This window comes from Myripristis murdjan, chromosome 14 (assembly GCF_902150065.1).
Source record: "Myripristis murdjan chromosome 14, fMyrMur1.1, whole genome shotgun sequence".
NCBI classification, from domain to species: domain Eukaryota; kingdom Metazoa; phylum Chordata; class Actinopteri; order Holocentriformes; family Holocentridae; genus Myripristis; species Myripristis murdjan.
In genome coordinates, this window is record NC_043993.1 from 33303795 (window position 1) to 33326913 (window position 23119).

At 42.4% G+C, this 23119-nt stretch overlaps 1 protein-coding gene across 12 annotated transcripts in view; it reads right to left on the reverse strand.

The window, feature by feature from the left end:
* The window catches only part of ncam1a (neural cell adhesion molecule 1a), a 312169-nt gene that overhangs the window by 44238 nt on the left and 244812 nt on the right, over window positions 1-23119 (reverse strand). For 6 of the 12 annotated variants that reach the window (XR_003929355.1, XM_030068564.1, XM_030068565.1 and 3 more), the window contains 7 exons: window positions 20622-20772; window positions 16322-16506; window positions 15224-15320; window positions 12997-13164; window positions 7938-8063; window positions 4302-4316; window positions 3966-4001 (listed from right to left, as the gene is read on the reverse strand). Coding sequence is in view for 11 of the 12 variants with exons in the window: in XM_030068564.1 (XP_029924424.1) it covers window positions 3966-4001; window positions 4302-4316; window positions 7938-8063; window positions 12997-13164; window positions 15224-15320; window positions 16322-16506; window positions 20622-20772 (778 nt within the window). In the remaining variant the exon portion in view is untranslated. The remainder of the gene's footprint in view (window positions 1-3965; window positions 4002-4301; window positions 4317-7937; window positions 8064-12996; window positions 13165-15223; window positions 15321-16321; window positions 16507-20621; window positions 20773-23119) is intronic. The other 6 variants (XM_030068570.1, XM_030068568.1, XM_030068569.1 and 3 more) reach the window with 1 other exon arrangement.

Sequence of the window (23119 nt, forward strand, 5' to 3'; positions counted from 1 at the left end):
TTGGCTATAAATGATGATATCTTTCAATAACAGCTGATATAAGAGGCTGGTGACACTGAAATGTGCTTGCAACAATTAACACCATCCATGCATTTTCTATGCTCACGTACTGCCGGTCAGGGTCACAAGGGGGCGGTATTTGAGCCCAGGATGTCTTCGCTGTGAGGTGACGGTGCTAACCACTGAGCCACCACAAATCTCCCGTAAATTAATACTTTACACCGAGCTGCAAAGTGGCAATACACTGTGTGCTATCCAATAAAACCCTCATAATTTCAAAACCCGACATGCCATCACGGACCTTTAAATAAAGTTGCTTTATCCGGTTCTGTCAACACAGATTGTAAAATGCATTCATTACAGTAACCGCAGTTAGGTTTAAGGCAGATATTGCCTACAGACAAAATGGGCAAATCAAAAACCGGAACTTTTAATTATCAGTAAGGCTCAGAGCTTCACAAGCAGGTCAGGAACCTTGAGAGCAGCTCGGAAATGAAAATTTGGATTGTGCCCATGGATTAATTCAGTATACGACTGTTGTACACGCTGACCCAGTTGAATCACTGAAACAGAGTACGTTTCCACAATTGCCCCCATGCTTTACAGGAACTTTCCATGAAAACTTTCACAAAGTTAAACAAGGGCAAGCTTATTTTTTAAATTCCCCACAGCTCAAGAGACTTCAGGAGGCAGCTTGTGAGTCAAACCTCTGCTGTGGCTCATCACGCATAATTTGTTCTGTGGTTACTGTATGGCACTGACTCCCTTTCCATTTGTTCCTCTGTGAAATACCTTGTATTGTCGGCACCTAGGGTTTACTTTCCAGCAACAATTAGCAATATTAAAGCGCTTATTGTAAGCTGAAGACAGATATCTGCGGGGTGTACACTCTTTTGTAAGTTAACACACACACACGCACACACACAGACGTGCACACATGTGGACACTTAAAAAAACCCCAGAGGTACATTACAACAACAAAAAAAAACATATAAGTCCCTTGTCTGAGAACATCATGCTGAAAACTGGTTTATCCTCTGTGTTGCTCTTTATATGTTTATTCTCTCTGTACCAAGGTACAATTTGGCACAAATGAGCAGAACTGACTTTCAGCACAAAGGAGGGACCTCAGCCAAAACAGGAAGACGGCTGCCTCACTCTGCTAGTTTGTAGCATGAAAATAGGTGTGCAGCAGCAGCTGTTGCTGTAATTGAAGATACTACAGTACTGGAATAATAACCACATCGATAACGCAGTGTATTGCCAAGAAGAACAGATCCACTCTAATATACTGCTATGCTCCAGTAGGTTTCAGCATTCATGGAGGCAAGAAATGTACCAAATTTAATAAATTCCACATCTGTTTGGTGAGACTGCTTTGCAAGCTCTACAAGCTCTGTAAGTAAAATATTTGCCTGCACAAAAATAGTTTTGATTCATATTGATTCGTGTTGGCAAAGCCCATACCTGACATCAGTGGAACAAACATCACTGAAAACGAAGTGGAAAAGCGCTGTTTAACTTTTGACCTGAAAGTGGCTCCTGTTGAACTCACCTTGCACTTTGGAAAAAGAAACTTTCTTCCCCCTATAAGTTTATGCCCATTTCGTATTCCCTCCTGTATACATTCTGTATATTTTTTCTTTGCAGCCTGCGGATGGGGGTACGAGCGTGGAGTCAGTTTGTGATCGCTGCTGTAAAACACTACTGAGCACCGCAGGGAGTTACCAAAGTCATCGAGTTTTAAAATCTACTCGAAATCTCAAACCCACACCCCTGTGAATCCTGACCTCTAGTGGTGAAAAATATTGGTCTTTGGTGGTAGATGATGTCACCACCTGTTGTTCTCTATGGGCCTCCGAAGACCAGCCGCCCTGCTTTTCGCCACTAGAGGTCAGGATTCACACAGATTTGGATTTGGGATTTAGGTGTTCTTTAATGTGGTAAAAGATGACAATTCGCACTGATATCATTTACATCAGATTGTCTGGCGAGTCAAGGATGCAGTAATCCCAGTTCAAGAGTAAGACCTCCTATCAGGAAAATCTCTTGGTGAGATTTAGACATAAAACTGTCGCTTCAGAAGTTACTGAACCGACGGCAGCCAACAGCCGCCCCTCTTTTCTTTCCGCTATGTGTCGCCTCTCTTTCAGGCTGGCAGATATCAACAGAGAAAACGTAAAGGAGCGGATATTTTCAACCAATTTCTGTCATAATTTCCCAATTTTCACTCAGGTCCAGTCCAAAAGAGCCCCATCCACACTAAACTAGATGCTATAGATTTGCCAGATTGGCTCAAATGAAATTCTGCTGTCAATATGGACACTCAAGGTAAATAAGGTAAATCTTGTGGCCGCACAGGAGAAACTTAAAAAGCAAAATACAAAGTTTGTCCTTGACAGCAGCATATCAGAGCTCCATCTGGCGAAAGCTGAAAACACCAGTGACGGTCGCAGTTCTTCAGCCCCGCCAGGTGAGAAGACACCTGGGGTATTTGTCAATTATGCGTTCTCATGCTCTCCATGACGCATTTGGTGCAATGTCTAATGGATGATGTACGAGTCCAAAAAAAGGATGAGTTTTTTTTTTTTTTTTTTTTTTTTTTTTTTTGGCCAGATGGTGACATGGCCTGTGAGAGAGAATGAAAAGCCCTCATGGCAAGTACAATGCCTCACATCCAAACAGTGCAGCGGTGGATTGTACAGAGTTGATTGAAACAGCGAGGGAAATAAACCCTTGACTGGCTCCATGATGTGATGCCAAGAACAGGTTACATCTCAAACTGTACGGCTGCTTCTCTGTGCTTACTTTTTTTTTTTTTTTTTTTTTTTTCCCCAGAAAACACTTGTTTTCCAGGACAGCTTTGCAAAATAATTCTTTTGGATTTGTGAAACGCATTTCGTTTTCTGACATTAATGGATGATTTTGGGGTGTTGGAGTCTGCAAAATCCCAACAATTAGCTCGCTTCCATGTGGAGCCACCAGTGTACGCTTTTGCATAATGTTGGGTTGTACGCTGTAGTGTGTATGGATGTGACATGAGTCCACATGGTGGTGAAATATCCTCATTAGCTGTTCTGTGCTCCCCTGGGCTGCTAATCCACAATACTGTATTTCTATCTCTCCATTCACATCCATAGCAATAAGCTCCCAAAATAAGACTTGTAGCACATAAACACAAACAAAGCGGATTATGCCAATATAGAAAACAACAATTTCCGGTACCTTTTTTTGACTAAATTAAATGGCTCCTTGCTTGTTGTTTTGCTGTTGTGAATCATAAAGTTGAACCGTGTCTTCATGAAACGTCCGTGTAGTTACCTTGAGCCGGGAGGAAAACTAAACCCCAAGTACACCGGTACTTTCACAAACAATAGTAATTACATGAAAAAGATTTTTACCAGGACCTGTTCTTTTTTTTTTTTTTTATTGGCCTAATCTGCTTCGTTTGCATTTGTTTATGTGTTGAGAGTCGTGTGTTATTTTGGGAGCTGCACTATGGAAGTGCATGGAGAGACAGAAATACAGTGTTATGGATTAGCAGCGCAGACACGGAGCAACTAATGAGGATATTTCACCTCAAATGACATCCAGGTAACTACACGAGCCAACACTCCACCAAAATTCAATTTTACTTTAGTTCATAAATACCCTCGTTCTTCATCAAACAGCCTTTGATAGCACTACTCTGCTCCTTGTTTTTTACTGTCTAACAAGAAAGTAAAACCTGCTCATTTTGTAGCACAAAACTACATTGACTCATTGGAGTACACAGGTATACTAGTACTGCCTCCTTTCTACCAAAGTAGAGAGGAGACAGCAGGCAAGAGTGTTTATTTAAAGGCACACAATACTAAAGAGGCACGGGAGACACTAGGAAACTACAGGTATGAGGCTAAGACACGGGATCACTCATTCACTAAAGGCTTTAAGTCTACTGTAATCTACCACACAGCAAAACAAACCTGACTCTCCGTTAGTGTAATGAAAAGGAATGCCGTCTGGAAAAATGTGTGAGACACCAGATGTTGAACAAGTACTTGCATTAGCATCAATAAAATTCTCCAACCAAATGTCTCATTTATGATGTTGCAAGACTTTGCTTGAAACCCATTAAAAAAAAAACAAACAAACAAAAAAAAAAACAGTTGGTATATGGAATAATGTTAAAGTAATATTATCATAGCATGTAACATCATTAATGTCATTCTGAAGGATGGTGGTCTAAGTAAACAAAGAACGATGGAAACAAGCATAGATGGGAACAAATAAAGCCAAAAACAAGGAGTAGAGAGACTTACTTGTGAAAGTATACTCTGAAAGGTCCAATGGAATAAAACAAACGGACAAACAAACAAAAAAAGATGGAAATTCATGATTCATAAAAAAAAAAGAAGACACAAAGACCATGAGATGAGAAACACACAGTGAAAAAGGGTGAGTCTGTCCTGCCACTTAATTAACCCGCTGTCACTAAATCGGCTTACTAGAATCTCCGTCTGTGGTTGCTAACCCTGACTTTGATCATTTTGTGATCTCATCCACATTCACAGGGAAGTTAAAGGTCAGGGTCCAATATGGTCGCCTAAAATATTGTGAAATGAGCACAAATTCTCAGTTTACTCATGGGAACAACATTGCTTACAGCTGAGGTTAGGGTTAGGTAACTAAAAACTTCTATTAAGGTCAGGGTTCGGTTTGGGAAACTCGGAATCGAGGAGGAACGCTGAGATCTAGGAACGCTGAGAACTGAAGGCAATTTTATCAGCATCTCCACCCCGCTGACCTCCACACCCTTATTTTCCACCACAGTATTTCATGCAACCATTTGTGGTGGAAAATCTTTTTTGTGCACAGGACGCAGATGAACATTTTAAAACATGCTCATTTCACAAAGATTTCAGGAGACGAATCTCGAGGCTCGACAGTCTGTCTGATCACTACACAGCCTGCTTTAAGCCCTGATGTATGTCACATATCAAACAAGAACATATGCAAGGGGAGATCCAGAGCAATTGTAGCACTTTTTTTTGTGTGTGTGTGTGTGATGACAGAACGACTGCTTCAGCTAGAGTTACAATATTTCCATGCACCCTGCAAAATCAAGCCAGAGTTTTATCCCAACCCTCAAAATATCTGGTGTCATTTGATGGAAAATAGAAATTGTGCAACACCACTTTCGCCACTTCCCGTCTGGGTGCAAGCAGCACGCACACAAGTTGCTTCTGATTATTTTACTAGTATAATCAATAGCTAATCCTCCATTACAAGGGAACCTGACACTTCTGTTTTTTTTTTTTTTTTGTTTGTTTTTTTTACATTGATTTCTTGTCGTGTTTTAAGCTATGTGTGTAGTTTGGATCAGATAATCTCTAAACCTGGCTTCCTGTGCCTCAGATAACACTTTATTACCTGGTGGTTACAGATCCCATATTTTAACACTTACAGGCATATTTGTAATGTTGATGCATGTCTGTTTGTGAAACTACGGTGGTACAAATTAAACTGCGGTGTCACAGCATGATGCATTCGTGGGTAACCCTGAATTGACTAAGTGCTGATCAACCCACAAGGCAGCCCGGGAACTGATTTTAGGAAGAAGTCTGTGCTGATGGGGCAGGGCTACACGTACTTTCCTTTGACTCGAAGGAACCACTGAGGGAAAACTCCTCATTTACAATGGTGTCGAGTGCAGATAAAACACGGTAGAACAGCATTAGGCCATATAAAAGCACGACACAAATTTTACCCCAACGACTATCGATTGTCCTGTTTCGACATAGAAAGTGGATTGAATTCTGACTCTGCTTGTAAAGCACCTGTTAACTGCTGTGGGTGAGCCAGAGCGATGGCAGACAACAAGCCACTTCACATTTTCACAACAAATCTGGCAATTCAGAATTGGAAAAAAAAAACCATACAAAACACAAACTGAACACATCTTGAAGATATGGGACGTCTAACCGAGGGACGCTTTCTTTCTTTCTCTTGATGTATTGGTGTCGAGTCACATTACTCTGTGCCTTAGTGACAGGACTTCAGTCTGTCCTCCTCACCTGAACCTATTATCCTGCATGTGTGACAGCAAACTAGTGTATTGTTAATGCTGTGCTACTTCATTCCTCCCATCTCTGTCCTGTGTTTGACGCTGCAGTAACACCAAAGCTAAGTTAACTTGGCACATGGAGCAATCACTTCTACCCATTCTGCATTTTGGTCTAACCAAGGGCATAAGCTTGCAAAATTCAATAAATCTACACTATATCAAAAGGAGAAATGTTTCCAGATCTTACTTTTCTTTGAAATTAAGAGTCTGTACTCCACCCACCCCCTGCTACAGCTGCCCTGGACCTCCCCTACGGTCAGAATGAATTCCTGTACATAAATTCTTATTTAAGCACTATGTTTGATAATACATGAAATCAACACACCTGCGTACCTTAGCAACGGTAAAAATGAAATTGTAGGTAGTGCGCTGGACTGAATTCATCAAACAAACCTGTCACCGAATCTGATTTTGTGCTCAGAAACACTGAGCTGTGACAATGCCTCTCTCCTTGTCTTTGGGAATCAGGCTGCATAAGGCGGACGCTAAGGAGTGGTTTCTACAGAAGCGGAGGAGAGATGAAGCACAGATGGAAGCGTGACACAAGGGCCATTAAAAAACAAAAAGGAAGATTTATTCACAACCCAGAGATGAAACACAGACTCACTGACTGAGAAGAAGGCCTGTTGCCTTCTGTCCATGCGGTGAGAATAGCCAGCCTGGGTAAACTCGTTCCAGAGATGTACATATATTAAGTCCTGCGTTTCTCGTTTCTCCAGCATCTGTGTTTGAGATGACTGCCACATGGTGCGGATTGTGCGAAGATTTGTTATGTAGCCTCGTTAAAGGCTAATTTCAACTCAGACCCGCTGGACTTAATCAGTGGCTTTACTTTGTTATAGCCATCAAGAGGAATCTGTTATGGCTGTTCAGGAAACAAATTGATACCGCTCTCATGCTGTGCAACACATGAAACAGCATTTGCATGGCCTTCTTTTTGGCTTCATCAATAGAAACAATGAACACAAACTGTTGAGCATGGTAAGACTACAAGGACGTTGCTTAAGGCCACATTAATCGTGTTTCTTTAGAGGCAGTTTGATCCTGTTGCAAAGTGTCCTGGCTAAAAAAAAAAATCCAGACCCAACTGCCTTGTGGTCTATCAACACTCATCTAATTGGCTTTATATAGAAGGGAACATTGATTGCTTAATGGCTCACATTAGTCAGGCCCCAGTCATGGCCATGTGATGTGTACATCAGGGTGTTTTGGGAAAGAAAGACTCTCTCAGATAGAGTAATATCGGGCATTATTTGGAAATTCTCTGCTTCAACAAAATAATTTAATAGCATGTTGTCTGCAGAGATGTCATGCCACAGGCCGCCTTTACTTCATCTTCACTGAGAATGAACAGTTACATCAAGAAGTAGTCACAGAAAGCCTTCATTCAATGACCTTTGTTGTGGGGGGAAAGAGAACGAGAGAGAGAGAGAGAAAGAAAGAAAGAGAGAGAGTGCGTCAAGGGGTCAAGGGGGCGCTGACAGAAAAGGAGAAAGGCAAGGTCTGCCTAACAGCGCACACTACGCCAACATCCATGAGGAAAGAAGCACATAATACTGTTCACTGGTGCAAGTAACATTTCAAACATACACCATTAACCAGGTTGGACTGTGAACTGACATTGCATTGTTTAATTATCGTTCCTTCTGGCACGGCTGGAAAGGAATGCATCGGGGCTTGATACAGGAACAGAAAAGCGTGGGATGAAAGGATCTGGGCCCAACTAGACAGGACGAGGCAGTGGAGTGAGGAACAGCATTAGGTTCAAAGCATTAGAGCAGGGTGAGTGCTAACTGCGAGCAGGGATGTGAGCGGGAGAAAGAGTACTTACGGACTGGCTCGGTCTTGAAACTGGTGGGTGGGCTACTCTCGCCTTCACCTTTGCCGTTAATGGCGGATATCTTGACCTCGTAGGTGGTCTCGGGCTTCAGGCCAACAATGGTGATCATGCTCAGGCCTGTGGGAGGCAAGCTAGTATTAACAAAACACAGCTGAAACAGAAACAAGACATGGCAAACCACGACTGAGGGAATGTTCCCTATGTTTAAGTGTATGGAAAATTCCATTCATAACCCCATTGCTCAAGAGACCCGATTTGGGGTTGAGACATGTAAACCCCACATCGGGGTTCGAGTAAGACGTAAGATCATTTTCTGATAATAAGAGATCCAGTTGTCTAAACGTGCAACTGTGGCTTGGAAACATCTTACCTAAGCCTACAAAAGCCCTTTTCATACTGCACTTAGCCCTTAGCTAAGACCCCAGTTTGCCTTGGGCTGACAGTCATTTCACACTGGCAAGTCAGAAAGTGGGATATCCCCATCCTTTGCCCCGGGCCAACTGCGCCCCGCTCCAGAGCAAAACGTTTGTTGTCCAATCAAAGCTGTACATGCTAAAAGTGTTCTGAGGACATTAACCCCGGGCTTTGATTTCCAAGTGTGAACCTTGAAACCTGGGCCAGGCGTAAGGCCTGGGTTAATAAGTGTGAGTGTGAATTGAGGCTAACCTTCGCCCTGGGCATTCTCAGGTTAGCCTTGGGCAAAGGAATGCAAGTCTGAAAGGGGCTGGAGAGAAAGAGCCAAACCTCAGCCACTGACTGCTGCGAGACAGAAAAAAAAAAAGAGTGCAATACAGTCTTTTGGCCATCGGGAGGCAGTGCTGAACATTTGCTGAACAGAGTAGAGGATGAAGAAATCAATGGGCCTGAAGGCTATAAAATGATAACTACATCTGATTGCAAATATTTACCAGTTATTGGACCATTATTGTCATTGTTACACAATCCAATATTTAATCAAAATGAATATTTAGTCATGAAATCGGCGATTGTAAAATTCTGGTAATTTTCAAAGATTTCCACTTGCGTCAAGGCTATGTTGCGGCATAGGCAAAGACTTTTTCATTAGTGCAAACTTTTAAAAAAAGAAGAATTTAGTGCACTGACTTCATGGAAAAGTACTATTAATCACTGCTCATTTGATTCCGCTTAGAGCTCTATGTCGCCCCCCTGGTGGTGGCCTATCATATTCTCGTAGGGGTTACATCTCCATGTGTAGACCATCTGCGATCCTACTTCAGGGTAGTTGTTTAGCTGAGCACAATTCTTGCATGACAACTGTTTTATCCGTGAGCGGGACAGCACAGGTGAACAGGAATATTCCTCTAACTGGATTCGCCATGGCAACAGGAAGACTCAATCGCAGGTTATAAAAGCTGCAGGTAAACAGTTTAACCTGCCGCAGACCCTAACCACAGTATGACCAATAGCCGGGTTACTCTTTGCATTTAAACGTAGCCTGTGAGAAGACCTGCATTATGAGGAAAAAGGCCAAATGGGAATTACATGGGGCCGAGGGAGCGGGTGGAGGAGCAGGATTGCCTATAAATTAAAGCTGGGGGGTGCGGACAAGACGGCAAAAATCAGAGTCTGGACTGGCTGGCTTCGCAGTCACTAGGCACTGTGTTTACCTTATTTTGACAGTTATGACTTTAGCAAAATCACATTATACAAAGTAAACTGTAACACAGACTGCAGCCATTTTATCGGCTGGAGTTTATAGGGAACAGGCTGTTAACACACTGCTACTCTAATTTTGAGGTACTTCAGGAAACACAAGAAAGTGTCAGAAAAACTCAAGTGGCGCATGCATGCGTTTGAATATGAATGTCGTATTTTGTTAACAACAGAAATATCCGGTTGACTTCTTGTTTTTATGTATCAGTCTAGGTTTCAAGTATTTGTGTCTGAGTTTGTAAGTGCAAGTGTGTATATGATGTGTATGTAAAAAAAAAAATTAATATGACAATGTGGTTTTCTGGAGGGAAAAAAAAAAGAATGGAGTTCGGGCATTAACATGTATTTCGTTTGACTAGACAGGCGGTGGTATTTGCATATTAGCAAAGCATCAAGGAGATTTTGATCAGGGTTTATTAAAAAGAATCACACACGCACATGCACACACACACAAACGCGGCTGAAATTCATCTTGATTTCTATTATAAAAAGCCACTTGGCTGATATCGTGCTGTGCAACGCGATGAATTGTAATTTCATGGACGAGGCCAAATTTGAGTCCTGGTGCAAAGCAGGTGAGAAACATGTTGGATGATTGTGACTCAGCTGAACCTTCAGGGGCCAAAACTGTTTCACATTACGAGACGTCTCAATGAGGACGACATTCAAGACGAACCGCACGTGCCGTGTGTGAGAAACTGCATGTACATTACTAAAAAGCAGAGAGCCAAATTAATTCAGAACGGGGGTTTTAATGTCACGAGCATCAGTAAAACTAATTTCACTGTCAAAATCCTTCATGTGTCCCGAACTGACGCTGCGGACCGGCCGAACGTAATTTTGCAGTGATTACCGCGCCGGCATTCTCCTCGGGTTCTGCAAAAGGGTAACTCCACAAATCACAACAATCACAGCAAATTGGAGCGGCTTCAGTGTGTGTGTCAAACACTGAGAGCGTCACCGCGCGTGGTAATGAAAGCATCAACGCGCACCCGCCGCCATTTGAGAGATCAATCACTGAGGTTATGAAAGCACGGTGACGAGAGGCTTCGAGCTGAAACGCACACCTCCGCTGACATTAATAAACATACAGTACGTAGCCTCAGCCCTTAGTATTCCTTGTCTGTGTATTTGCCTTGACATGGCCTTTTTAGTGACGTTGGGGACATTTTAGCTTCGCTCCAGGGCATTCGCTCCCATAGCTAGCCTGTGGTCCGCCTATAACCTCACCAAATCTCTCACTGTCTGATACAGTTAAGTCACCGACTAAAGCCAGGACTGTTTTACAATCATGAAAGGGTTAGGTAAAGAATTAAGGTTAGACAAGGCTCATTTGTGCATGTGTCAGTTTTATTCTGCTTGGCAGCAGAGTGAACACGTTTTTTTCTTGTTGCCGGAGCACCGAGGACTCTATTTTCCTCTATTTTTAAGGAAAAAGATCCTGCAACATTGTCGGAAACGTCGCCCACAAAGACTGCATTTGGCACAGCAACCAGTAAAGACTGAAGAATAAAACACCAAAGATGAAGAAAACTGACCCGTGTGCTAAAACCACATTTGGTGCTAAACTGCTTTTTAACCCTTCTGTTATCTTTGGGCTCATTTTGACCCCATTCAGTGTTTAACGTCTATAAATACATGCTTAACATCATTTTTTTAAATTTCCTATTTAATAACTTTCCTAACTTAATGGGGACAAATGAGTAAACATAAAATTAAGTTGATGATATGTTTTCAATGTCCAGTACACATTTTGTATGCATCAGTGTTTCTTTGGGCTCAATTTGACCCAAAGCAAGAAATGTGAACATTTTATACACATTTGTTGCACACTCATGCCCATATTTTACATTTCTTATTCTTTTTCTATTTTTCTCTTAAGAATTTGAGCAACTGAAACTGACCCCATTTCCCCTTGGGGATCAATAAAAAAAAGTATTCCTGTGTGAAAAAGTATTTCTGATTCTGATTGTGATGTTAGTGGTTTATTACAGCTGAATTTTACACTGAGTGCAAAAACAACAGAGGTGTTTTGTAAGGTTTTAGGTAATGTGTGGCAGAGATGTTGCTGTGGCACATTCTTATATATTTGGCAACATTTACTCACTGTGCACACACAAGCACAAACACTGTGTGTGTGTGTGTGTGTGTGCGCGCGCATATGTTTTGTTCTGTGTATATGCTTGCATGACAGGCGGCTCTTGGGCCTTGAGCTGACAGAGGAGCCTGTCAACCACTGACTGATTTGTCCCAAGTGGCAGACAGACCGACAACCATACAGATATGTAAGAGCCACAAACCCTCAGTGGGACGGAGATATTATCTAGGGCCTGTCAGTCTCTGAGCAGGCTGTCACTTAAGCTAAAGTGTGTTCCACCTTTGCTCTTGACATCTGGGGGCTGGAGGTTTGGGTTAACTATTCATGATAACTGGAATGTTTGTGACACCCCCCCTCCCCATTTCCTGAAAACAGCAGCCCTGAGTACTGAGGGCGTTTGAAAAACTGAGCTCATAAACGGGACCCGTCTTAGGAAATGAATAACTTTAGTTTTTTTCATGGTTTTTACACTCATGGATATGCCTTGTTCATCATGAAAAGAAAAATATTGTGCAATTTTTTTTTCTTTGCCAAAGTTGTGTGGCCAATCACTATTCACAGAGGAGCGAAGCCTCCAGTACCGATCAATCAGAGCAGCAGAGAAACACCTCCAAAATGTCTTGTTGGTGTTTTTACGTAAGAGAGGGAACACAGTTGTTTTTTTTTTCAGGTCAGAAACTGCACAAATATGTTTCTTGTACTCATAATAACAATCTAAAATTGTAGTTAAAAAAACTTAATGTGGTCATTAACTAAAGACATGTTTGCCTTGGAGTTTCTAAGGAACAGACTTTCCATTGCTTCCAATCAGATGCACCCTAGGTGTCCAAATCCTTTAAACAAGCTTTACAGGGCTTTAACCCTCAGAACAAAATGATATATCATCACCTACAGTCCTGAATTCACTTTGATAATTTGGAGGCAAAAATTTTAGACAGTTTTCAAGGCAAAAGGCAGCTGCGCGCTGGTGATTGAGGAGCCCAACAACTGCCAACATCTGACTGACTGTTCATGAACTGTGTGTGAATGTGAATTTGAAAGAGAAAATGTTCCACCTGAGTGAAATATTCCATTTCTTTTGAGGTCCATTTAATGTCGTAATGATTACTACAATACTGCTATGTACTGTGATACAGAACATTTCAATTAAATGTCAAGGATAGCTTTTTTCACTTTCTCATGAACATCAGTTAAGAAAACGCACAAATCAGCAGCCGTGTCTCATGACCGGGAGCTGCTGAATATGAAATTTGGGCAGAATCTGGAAATGTGTCTCACCGTCCTCAGCGTCGTACTCCCTGCCAGCCCAGTCCTGGCCAGGCACCCGCCAGTCGGCCCTGTACTTGGTGATGGGCACTCCGCCGGTCGAATCCGGCTCATCAAACTCCACGACTGCCGTGCTGGAGAACGGCTCCACTCGGTGGATGGCAGGGGATGATGGCACCTCTACAACACAGGACACACACACACACACACACACACACATTTGGTTTATTGATCCAGTAATGATGCAGATGCTGATTTCACAATTTGCCTGAGCATGATAACATCTGACAGCCCCGGGTTTAGCCGACGGTTTGGTGAGAGACTGTAGGCAGCTACTATTATCATGAAACTGAGAAACCTAGAAATGGATGGTTTGTTGTATTTTTTGAGAGTATTGGTAAAGTAGACAGATTTTCAGTAGATTTTCAGTGACAGAAGATTTGTCTTTTCATGAGACTTCCAGCCTAATTGGTTTTGTTTAAATGAGCAAACTTACCCTGAGAGCAACAGTTTTTGGCACTGTTGATTCATAACGGACCTCACTAATGATGAAGACTGAGTCTGTGTTTGTAGAACTTATGAATAAATCGGCCTGGAATAAAAGCGGCATCAACTCTGGATTACTAAAAGGTCTTTCTTCAAGCTTGGCATAATGGTAATCACCTGATTCTCAGCAGTCAGGATGACAAAATTGTTTGGAGAGGGGGGGTCAAACAAGGTTCAATCAAGACACGAGGCAGTGATTAAAATAAAATACTGCACATACGAGAGGGGGCTTAGGGCACACACTTGTTAATCACCCCTTGTACACGTTTTCATTGTCAAGCTGCTGCAGCATGACATAAAAATTCAGTTGAAAGCCGAGTCAAATGTCAAAACGGTTGTGATGCGTCAGACTCTGTAACCTATTCCACCCCCCCGCCTATGACGCTTCTTAAACATGATCATTTTTCTCCCGGTGGGAAGGGGGCAGCTTTTCCATCTGCTTGTCGGTGAAGTGCAGCCTCCTCTGGGCCACTTATCAGGAGCCTGTTTTCCTGTCATATCATATCATATCCTGCTCAAACTGCCCCGGCTAGCAGCAGCACTCTGGGTAAGGCACCAGTATGTTGTTTTCTTCAACTGTGCACATGAGGCATTCAACACAGCTACTCTATTCTCCCCAAATACTGATAATGATAATCGCAAGGGCGTGCACCTATTCGTTTGTTCAACCTGCAGCTTGCATTGTTCTGCAGTCTGTTGTTTGGCTGCCTCTGACAGGGCACAGTCAGAGAAGTGTGTTAAAAGTTCCTGAAATTCAGATTTTAGTTGAAATCAGGTTCCGGGAACTCTACTGGGAACCGCGTCGCTGTCAAGGGAAATGATCCCAGAACCCGCGAATTAGTCTTCGCAGCATGGCCCGTGTCTTGCTGAATTCTCCCAGTCAAACAGGGCCATAATTTGGCCGCATTACATTTTGACAAGGTCCTGAATAGCTCACCTATAATAAGTCCAAAGTCAAGTGAAGTTAAGTGATGCTCGCTTGACCTCGGGATCAGTGCGCTTTATAACACCGAATGCAATGCAAAGAATAATTCAGGTGGTGTGGTTGGGTTTGTGATGTATAACTGAGAGCCACAGAATAACTATGCATGAAGTGTTCTGCATTTAGTTAAAGCATAATTCAAGCTACACTTGGCAAGAGACTGATATAAAATCCAAAAAATCCAAAGTGGCGCTACAACAGAGAAGAGAGGATGCTGTAGATTCAACAGATTTGTTAGTGAGTTGAAATTCTGTGAGCAGGCATGGACGCCGATCAGAAACCCTTTTCCACACACAATTTGATGAAAACAAAACTTAGGAGGAAGATACCACAGAGAAAACAGTGGTAAGTCTGCGCTCCATCCAGAAAGAGGCTGGACATGCCAGTGTTGTATTTACTTTAATATTTTTTCCTAGAATCCTTCATATAAAGCATCACAGAGCGGCCAGGCTGGCAAACGTAAGCCTGCTGTGTGCAGGTAACTAATGTCACTGTTCATTTCCAGGCGGCACCGTCTTCAAAATTCAAACAGTTTCCTCTGGCTGCCATCCGAGGACACAAAGTTGTGCAAACTGCCTATTTGCAGAGTTAATAATACATACCATACAAGCATGAAATAGATAAAACGCTGGATTGACAAGCATTTTAGTTAAACGAGGAAATAGCTTACAATTTCACCTTAAAGAAACAACCTTTTTTCTGTTTACGTACCTGCTTGGATAAGAAGGAACTCCTTGGACTCTGTGCCGATCACGTTAGTCGCTGTGCAGTTGTAGCTACCAAAGTCATTTTGAGAAGTAGGAGTGATCTGTGAGACAGAGACAGGCAAACATCTGAATAAACAACAATCCTTTCAGCAACGTCCAGTTGTATTCCTGGATCACACTAACTCTCACTAAATATGGTAAAATCAGCTGTTTGTACCACAACAGGGGATAAGATAAGATGTTTGGTATGTCCAAGTCACCGTGAACGCTGTTCCAAAGAGCATTAATACACACCCTTTCAAGACAATAACACTCATGTGTCGTTGCATATATCTTTAAATAGCTGCAATTAAACAATTAGTATGATTTTTCAGTTATAAAGTAGTTCATTTGATACATTTGATTTTTTTTATCATTGCTCATATATCCCACATGTCCTGCCACCCTAACACCTGAAAGGATGTGTTTTGAATTAGCCAGAGATTGCAGACTGCCAGCTGACCATGTGTGTACTGGACAGCAGTGCTCCCAGTGACCTGGAGGCATGACGGTCCAATAGTGAGGCGCAAATATATTTGCAACACAATCAATCACTGTAATGGCAAAGATAAAGACATTTTCTGAAAGATGTTTCCCAGGGAAGGCGAGGCCCCACAGGTGAAATCGAAAAAGAAAATCACTTCATCCCACCATACCAAATTGAAAAAGTATATCTTGAATATAGAGCCAATTTAGCAAAAATTTCAATTCAAAAAGTGCATCTGGGTAACATTACAGGACATTTCACCATTTTTTTTCATGCAGAATAAAATAAAATAAAAATAACATACAGACCTTTTACCAGACATTTTATTAAAGACAAACCCCAAACCCAAATCTCTGTGACGTCTGACCTCTAAATGGTGAGAACTAGATAGATTTGGGTTTACACCTGTAGCTCAAAAGGCCAAATATTGCAGAGTGTCTCAAAATATACAAGCGACAGCCAAAAATGACCATTTTCACCGGAGATGAGTCAGGTGCAAATTCTGATTTTGGCTCAGGACTCATTTCCTACTCCTTCATATGACATAAATGCATAAAAATGGCTGGTGAATCAGACCTCCAAGTAGCTGACAGCTGGTGTGTTGTAGATCTTAATGTTGGTGGTGTTTGCACTGGGCAGCGGCTCATTATCCCTGTACCACTCCACCGCGGCTCCCGGGTGGGCCAGCACCTCGCAGGTGATGTTGACTGGGTTCCCCTGCCAGGTGTACCACGTCACCGTGCCCTGGACCTTTGGAGCATCTGCAAGGAAACACAAGGAGATGACAACGGTCTCTCTGGACTGATGTTGACCAAAAATGATCAGGTATGCACTCGTGGACACATTCTAAGTGTAATTCAACGTCTTTTCTATGCATTTTAGATGAGCTCTGCGTCTGCCATCCATTTCATCCATCCAACCATTGCCTGAAGATGACCCATGTTGGTTTTATGGAACATAAACTACCGATTTGCCCACTTTCCTTGTGATATAATTATATGGGGAACGTGTGTAGCAAATGCCAACTGTAATAAGTCTACATTTTGGATGAGATTTCCCACTACGGCAATCACAAAAGCTGCAACGTCTGACAGGGCTAAGTGCTATTATTGCACAGCGAGTCTAATTTGCGCACAATGACAAGACAGCATAAGGATTGAGTCAACAGAAATATAATGTCGGGGCAGTGCCGCACACTGTCGCTTCAGTCGCTCCATAAAGATAAACTAGATTTACTGTTGGGTTTGGGTTTCATGAGCAGAAATGGGAACCATAAATAATCTGACCAGAAGATTAGCCTTCACTTAAGTGCTTGCTGTCATTAATACCTACAGAGACAGCACTTAAACATTTACTGGGCAAGCACCATTTAGCAGGGCACCTTTATATAATCAGTGAACTGAACCGTGTAGCTGATGATCTTCACGGAGAGCCCTGATTTTTTTAAATCACCATTTAAGAGTAAGCGGTAAACAGTGGCTTTAATTGGGGATTATTGTTTTCCTGTGTTTTCTCCTGTTTTATGCTCCTGCTAACATCGCAGCACAAATTTTCTGAATGCCGTGTATCCTTGGTGTGGCGGGTGCTGTGAAATGCCACAGCACTAAACGCTGCAAGGGCTTTTTGTTTCTGACCCTGGACACTTGATAACTCTGCAGTTTCCAACTTGTGGAGCTGACGGACACGGCTGAGTCGACAAATGCTGCATCTCCGGAAAGCCCCGATGAGACTGGTGCTCTCCCTGCCGAACACACTTTTGGCCCCTTTGGCTCACTGGAGTCTGTGATGTGGCTTTTAAATCACTTTAGCCTCCTAATCTAGTCTAGATTATTCTCTGAGCAATCAGCATCAGCTTTATTAGCCAAGCTGCCCCACAGGGGGAATTCATTTTTGCTGGTTGTTTATATAAAACATCCAAAGCACAATTTTTATTTTAAGTTTTTATTTTTAGCATTCTGTGTTAATAGAATTTTATGCTCGACGCTGCTCATAGGAGTGATGCTTTTATTTTAAATATCTTGGTTAATGTGCCATTTTTGTTTAACTGCTATTATCTGGCGACATACTCGTGAATGCCAAAATTATAATTGTAATTTGTAGTACATACATAATTATTATTATTATTATTATGCATTTATTTGTCCCCTTGGCGAAATTGATTTGCAGCAGAGAATTCTCATGGCATTTCATTACATAGAACAACAATTGAACACATCCACGGCCATACAAGCACACCAGCTATACATTAAGAAAAAGGAAATAAATAATGTTTGTAAACATAAAGAGACAAAGCAGAAATTTAGGCAATCTGTCTCTTTTAGGTGTCGCATGTAAAAGAAGATCAGACCAACTCTGAGATAATAAGTAGAGAGAACAGAAAAATGTAATAGAGTTAAGCCAATGGATGAGTTGCCAACATGTTGCTCTCATATAGAGCTTTTATTAAATGTCAAATATCTTCCACATTTAGTGTTACTTGATTGCATAAAGAATAAAATATTGGGGGGGAAACACTCAGTCCTTGTATTTGTTTCCTTGGGCATGAGAATGGCCAAATACATCGTGTACATATTGGATATTGTTGCAAAGGGCTGTCTATCAGAGGCTTGTTGTATCACATTGGACTTGAGCAGCACTATCTGTCCAGCCTAATGTGTACAGAGCCAGAGAACAGTGCTCAAGGCTGTGAAGTGTAAACACGGAGCTGTAGAGCCGGAACAGACTAGAGCAGCCGGCAGAAGAGCCCAGCGTAGGACAGTCGTAGTAGATATTGCCGTGCTAAGGTTGTAATGTGTGGAAAATGCCACGCTTATCAGCAGCACAGCTCAAACAGTCACTGTTTTCATTAGATATTCATGCTAAACAGACCTCTAACTACTGACAAAACTGAGCTCAAACAGAAAAGATCTTCACGCTATCCTATCAGTCCTTCAGCAGCAAACCTAGACACGCTCACCACAGCTAATGGGATCACACTGCACATAAGATAGGAAGCTCCCATGCTTAGATACCGTCTTTATTGTGCGAGTGGGAGAGTGGAGATAGGGAGGAGGGAGAGTGAGAGCTGTGCTCGAGACAAAGCACCTTTTCTTATCGATAATTGCTTGGCAACAGTGAATCAGCTACCTGATTACTTACTGATTACTCCCGCTAACTGCAACTCAAACAGTTCTATCAATGGTGCATTCTGATGATATCTGGAGCAAATTGCTGGCGTATTGAGGGCAGGGCTTATTAATCCAATTAGGTGTTCATTAGCTTTATTTTTCTCTCTTTTTACTGAGGGAACATTTGATGGATTGCAAAATGAAAACATGCATTATTTGCCTTCCACTCGAATACGCAGCCTAAACATATGGTTTGAGGCAGTGAGGCGGCGTACGAGAAGCCCAAGAAAAATCCACCCTCGAACACGCTAACACCGTAAAAACGACAGATACTGGCAATGACTCTGCATTCCTGGGTCACTTCTGGTGTCGTGTGGTGAATAATTCTTATTCCTGTGGATAACGGGCTGAAAGTTGATGACATAATGTCACATCGAGACGGTTCCAGCTATAATTGAGTATAATAGCAGATCATTCTTAGGTATCTGAAACATCAACAGTTGACATTTTTTGATGCCATTCCGTCAGAATGGAAAGAGCAAGCAGAAATCCATCACATGTGAGGCACACAGACCAGGAGGCGATGCAATCATCACGCGTTTCAACTGGTGACACTAAAGGTTTTTTTTTTTCTCAACCAGGAAAATTTGCTCTTGATGTGTTTTCACTATTGATTTCTGCTACACATAAAAAACATGAACAGCTGGATGCAGCGAGTTCATGCCCCAGCTCCTGGAACGTGTCAACAATAACAAATGCATGATGCCTACACTGCAAAAAGTCCAAATCTTACCAAGATTATTTGTCTTATTTCAAGTAAAAATGTTTTATTTCTAGTCAAAATATCTCATTACACTTAAAATAAGACATGATCACCTCAGAAATTACTTGTCTTTAGACAATTAGACAAGCAAATTTTTACTTGTTCACTTGTGTCACAAGTAAAAATTTGTTTGTTCCAAAATTTGTTTCTTGTTTCAAGCTAATTTTGTTTCAAGTAGATTTTCACTTGAAACAAGTGAAAATTGTCTAAAGACAATGTCTTATTTTAAGTGTAATGAGATATTTTGACTAGAAATAAGACATTTTTACTTGAAATAAGACAAATAATCTTGGTAAGAATTTGACTTTTTGCAGTGTAACAGTGTATCAGGAGGCAGAATCCAACTTGGGTACCTAACAACTTTTAAAGGTGTAGTTCACCCATTTTGAAAGGAGATTTGAGAAGATTAAAGTGGTTATCTTTAAAAAAAAAAAAAAAAAAAAGTTAGCCAGGAGGAAGTCCAGCTCAATGGCAGGAGGCTAACAGTTAGCATTTGGAGCATCCAGCACTCAGTAACAATGAGAGGAAGACTGCACCACTACTGTCCTACATAAGAGCGAGAAGGGGGGAGTGAAATAATACATTTTTCAAATTCGGTGAAGTGAACTTGAACTCGGTCACCTCAGTCTGTCCAATATTTTGCTGTGCGGGGAGCCACTGGACCGTCACCCTGTTCCCTCGACTTTTTAGTCCGCAAACAAATAAAAAATAAAGTTTGGAGGGGATATACATGAAAAACAAAAGTCTGGACGGAGTCGTGTATGCGGTGAACGGCGGCCACTTCACAGCACAGGGGCCGTATCAATAGGTCAAATCTACAAAACAAACACTGCCATTATTGATTAGCCAGTTAAAACAGACCAAACCAAAGGTGAGTGCGCTGATGCTGAGGGGCGCAGACAATGAAGCCGTTAGAGTGAACACAGGCCGAGCCGGGGGGACTCACAGCGGACTTCCAGGTACATGTACTGGCTGTCCTGGCCGATGGAGTTGCGGGCGGTGCAGAGGTACTGGCCGGCGTCGGTGAACTGGACGTACTTCAGGGTGAGGGAGGAGACGCGGGCGTGGCTGCGCACCACCACGTTCCCGTCGAGGCTCTGCAAACAACAGGACAGAGAAATGAGTCACACCTTTTATTTCGCCTCAACGTTTGTTTTACTCATCTCTGCACAAACAACGTGATTGAACCTAAATCCACTTTATTCAAATAACACGTCTGCCGTTCTGCGCTCTCGGCGTCTGGGAAGAGCGTCCGCCGGCACGCAGGAAGTGATGCGTGTTGTGTCTCTGCTTGGAATAAAGAGAAGAGCTGGGTTGTTAGCGTGAGCAGCTGCAGACAAAGAAAACAGCAGCACCCAGAGAGAAAAACTCCAAATCCATCGGTAGAAAATGCAAAGAGGAAGATGTTACTGTTCTGGACACAGATTTGACATTTGATTGACAGACTAGTCTCTGGGAAGTGCGGTGCAGAGACGCCACAGAAACACAACTTAGCATTAAAGATGGAGAAAAAAACAAAAAAAAAAACAAGAAAAGCCAACCAAAAATGAAGATGTACCCTAGAAATGTAATAGCTGCACTCTTTACCCGAGTGAAATTCTGGTGTTGTCACAGATGGGAAATCTTCTCCGCACAGCCAGTGATTAATCAAAACTGGACTCACCAACAAGAAACTGTTTGCATCTCCTCTCCCTTCAGTCTCCTCTGGTATAAAGCATCTCAGGTTTAACTACGGCATGCTGCATGAGGTTTACTGGCCCTGCCATCGTGTGATTCTGGGCTCCTGAGGTCCCTAAATTTAAAATAGTTACCTCTCACTGCTGGATGGGAGAGGCGATGTGAGAAACGGCCCGGCGCCGCTTTAAATCTCGTCTTTTGAAGAATTCGATTTTTGCGCCTTCCTCTGCAGTCGAGGTACGCAAAAGCATTTTCCCTTCATTTCTGTGGGGCACGCATTTGCGCTTTTCTTCAGATTATAGATGCAAGACACAGAGGGAAAAATGCAAATGCTTTTTCTCGTTGATTACCGAGACAGCTTTTGCTAAAAAAAAAAAAAAAAAAAAAAAAAAGAAATGAATGCTTTGACTGAGCAGATTAAAGTGTGATTATAATTGGAGGGAACTCTTTGTACTTGATCACATTTCTAGTCTCATATGTGCTGCAGATGTTGCCAAACAACAAAGGCGAGCTTCCCCCGGACCGAAATTGAGATATATTGGTATTTTTTTTTTTTTTTTTTTATCTGTGAAACCTTGAAGGGACAGGAGAACCAAAGACATCAATAACGGAGAGGATAAATGCACCGGGCTCCATAGAAAACATGGCCTGTAAAAACACAGAAACAGCTTGTCTTGTGCAGTTTCACACCGTCACTGGCGAGACGCATCTACCCGGCTCCCACTGACTGTCTAGTAACATTTCAGGTGCCTCGGCAGTGACACTACATGAATAACCGGATGATGTTTGCTAAATGAGCGCCCTGGCTGCCCGGTGACCCTCTGCACAGCAAGAGGATGCAGATGTGGTGGAAACATCGGTGCTGTTTGCCGAGGATCCGAGGGAGTGTCCTGGAACATTTTGAAAGGGCAACATTAATCTTGTCTTACCGCGGTGACACAGAAAAAGAGCCGTATCGGGGTGCGCCGCCGAACAGGGATGAGGTTAATGGAGAATAATATTTTAATGACAGAGCTGCGGGAAACGTACACGAGCAGATCTTTGAACAGGTTTTTTTTTTATTCACGAGCTGCATTGTGCAATTTTAATCATACTACTTTGATTTCCAAGTGCACCTATCATGGTGCGCAAATCAATCCGGCATGACTCTTTAATTGTCAGGCCCAGTAATGCATGCAGCAGCATTAGTCATGCCAGCTGTTCCCCACAAACGCAACCAGCAATTACCACCTTTGGAGTGTTTTGAAAAGCTAAAGGACACGAGTAGGTTATAAATTGTGCATTCGCTATACTCATAACTGCAGCTGAACGATGCACAATCTACTTAATGCTTTTGACCGCAGTGAAACTTCGAAGGCATTTCTCTGTTTCACTCCCCGGCGCAGTCGCTGCTGCTTTTGCTTTGTAGGGCAAAGCTGACGCCGTTACATAACCTGTCAATAGATGTGCTCCGCTAGTCATATATTCTGTACTACCACTGGTGCACACACATCTGCAAGGGCTGCTTCTGCAAAGGCTGCTGCTTGAACAAACCCAGTGCGCTCTCCATATGCGCTCCCCCCCTTTTTTTTTTTTTTTTTTTGGCTCTTTGCATAATTTTCACACATAAATTGACACTCGCTGTTCTCCTCCGAGCCTCCACGAGCACGGAATCAGCAGTCGTAAATGTGCCGTGTTGTTTTTTTCCGCAGCAATCAAGGATCAAGCTTTGGCTTCATTGTCAAAAGGCATTTGTGTTTTTCTTTCTTTTTTCCCCCTGCAGTGGAG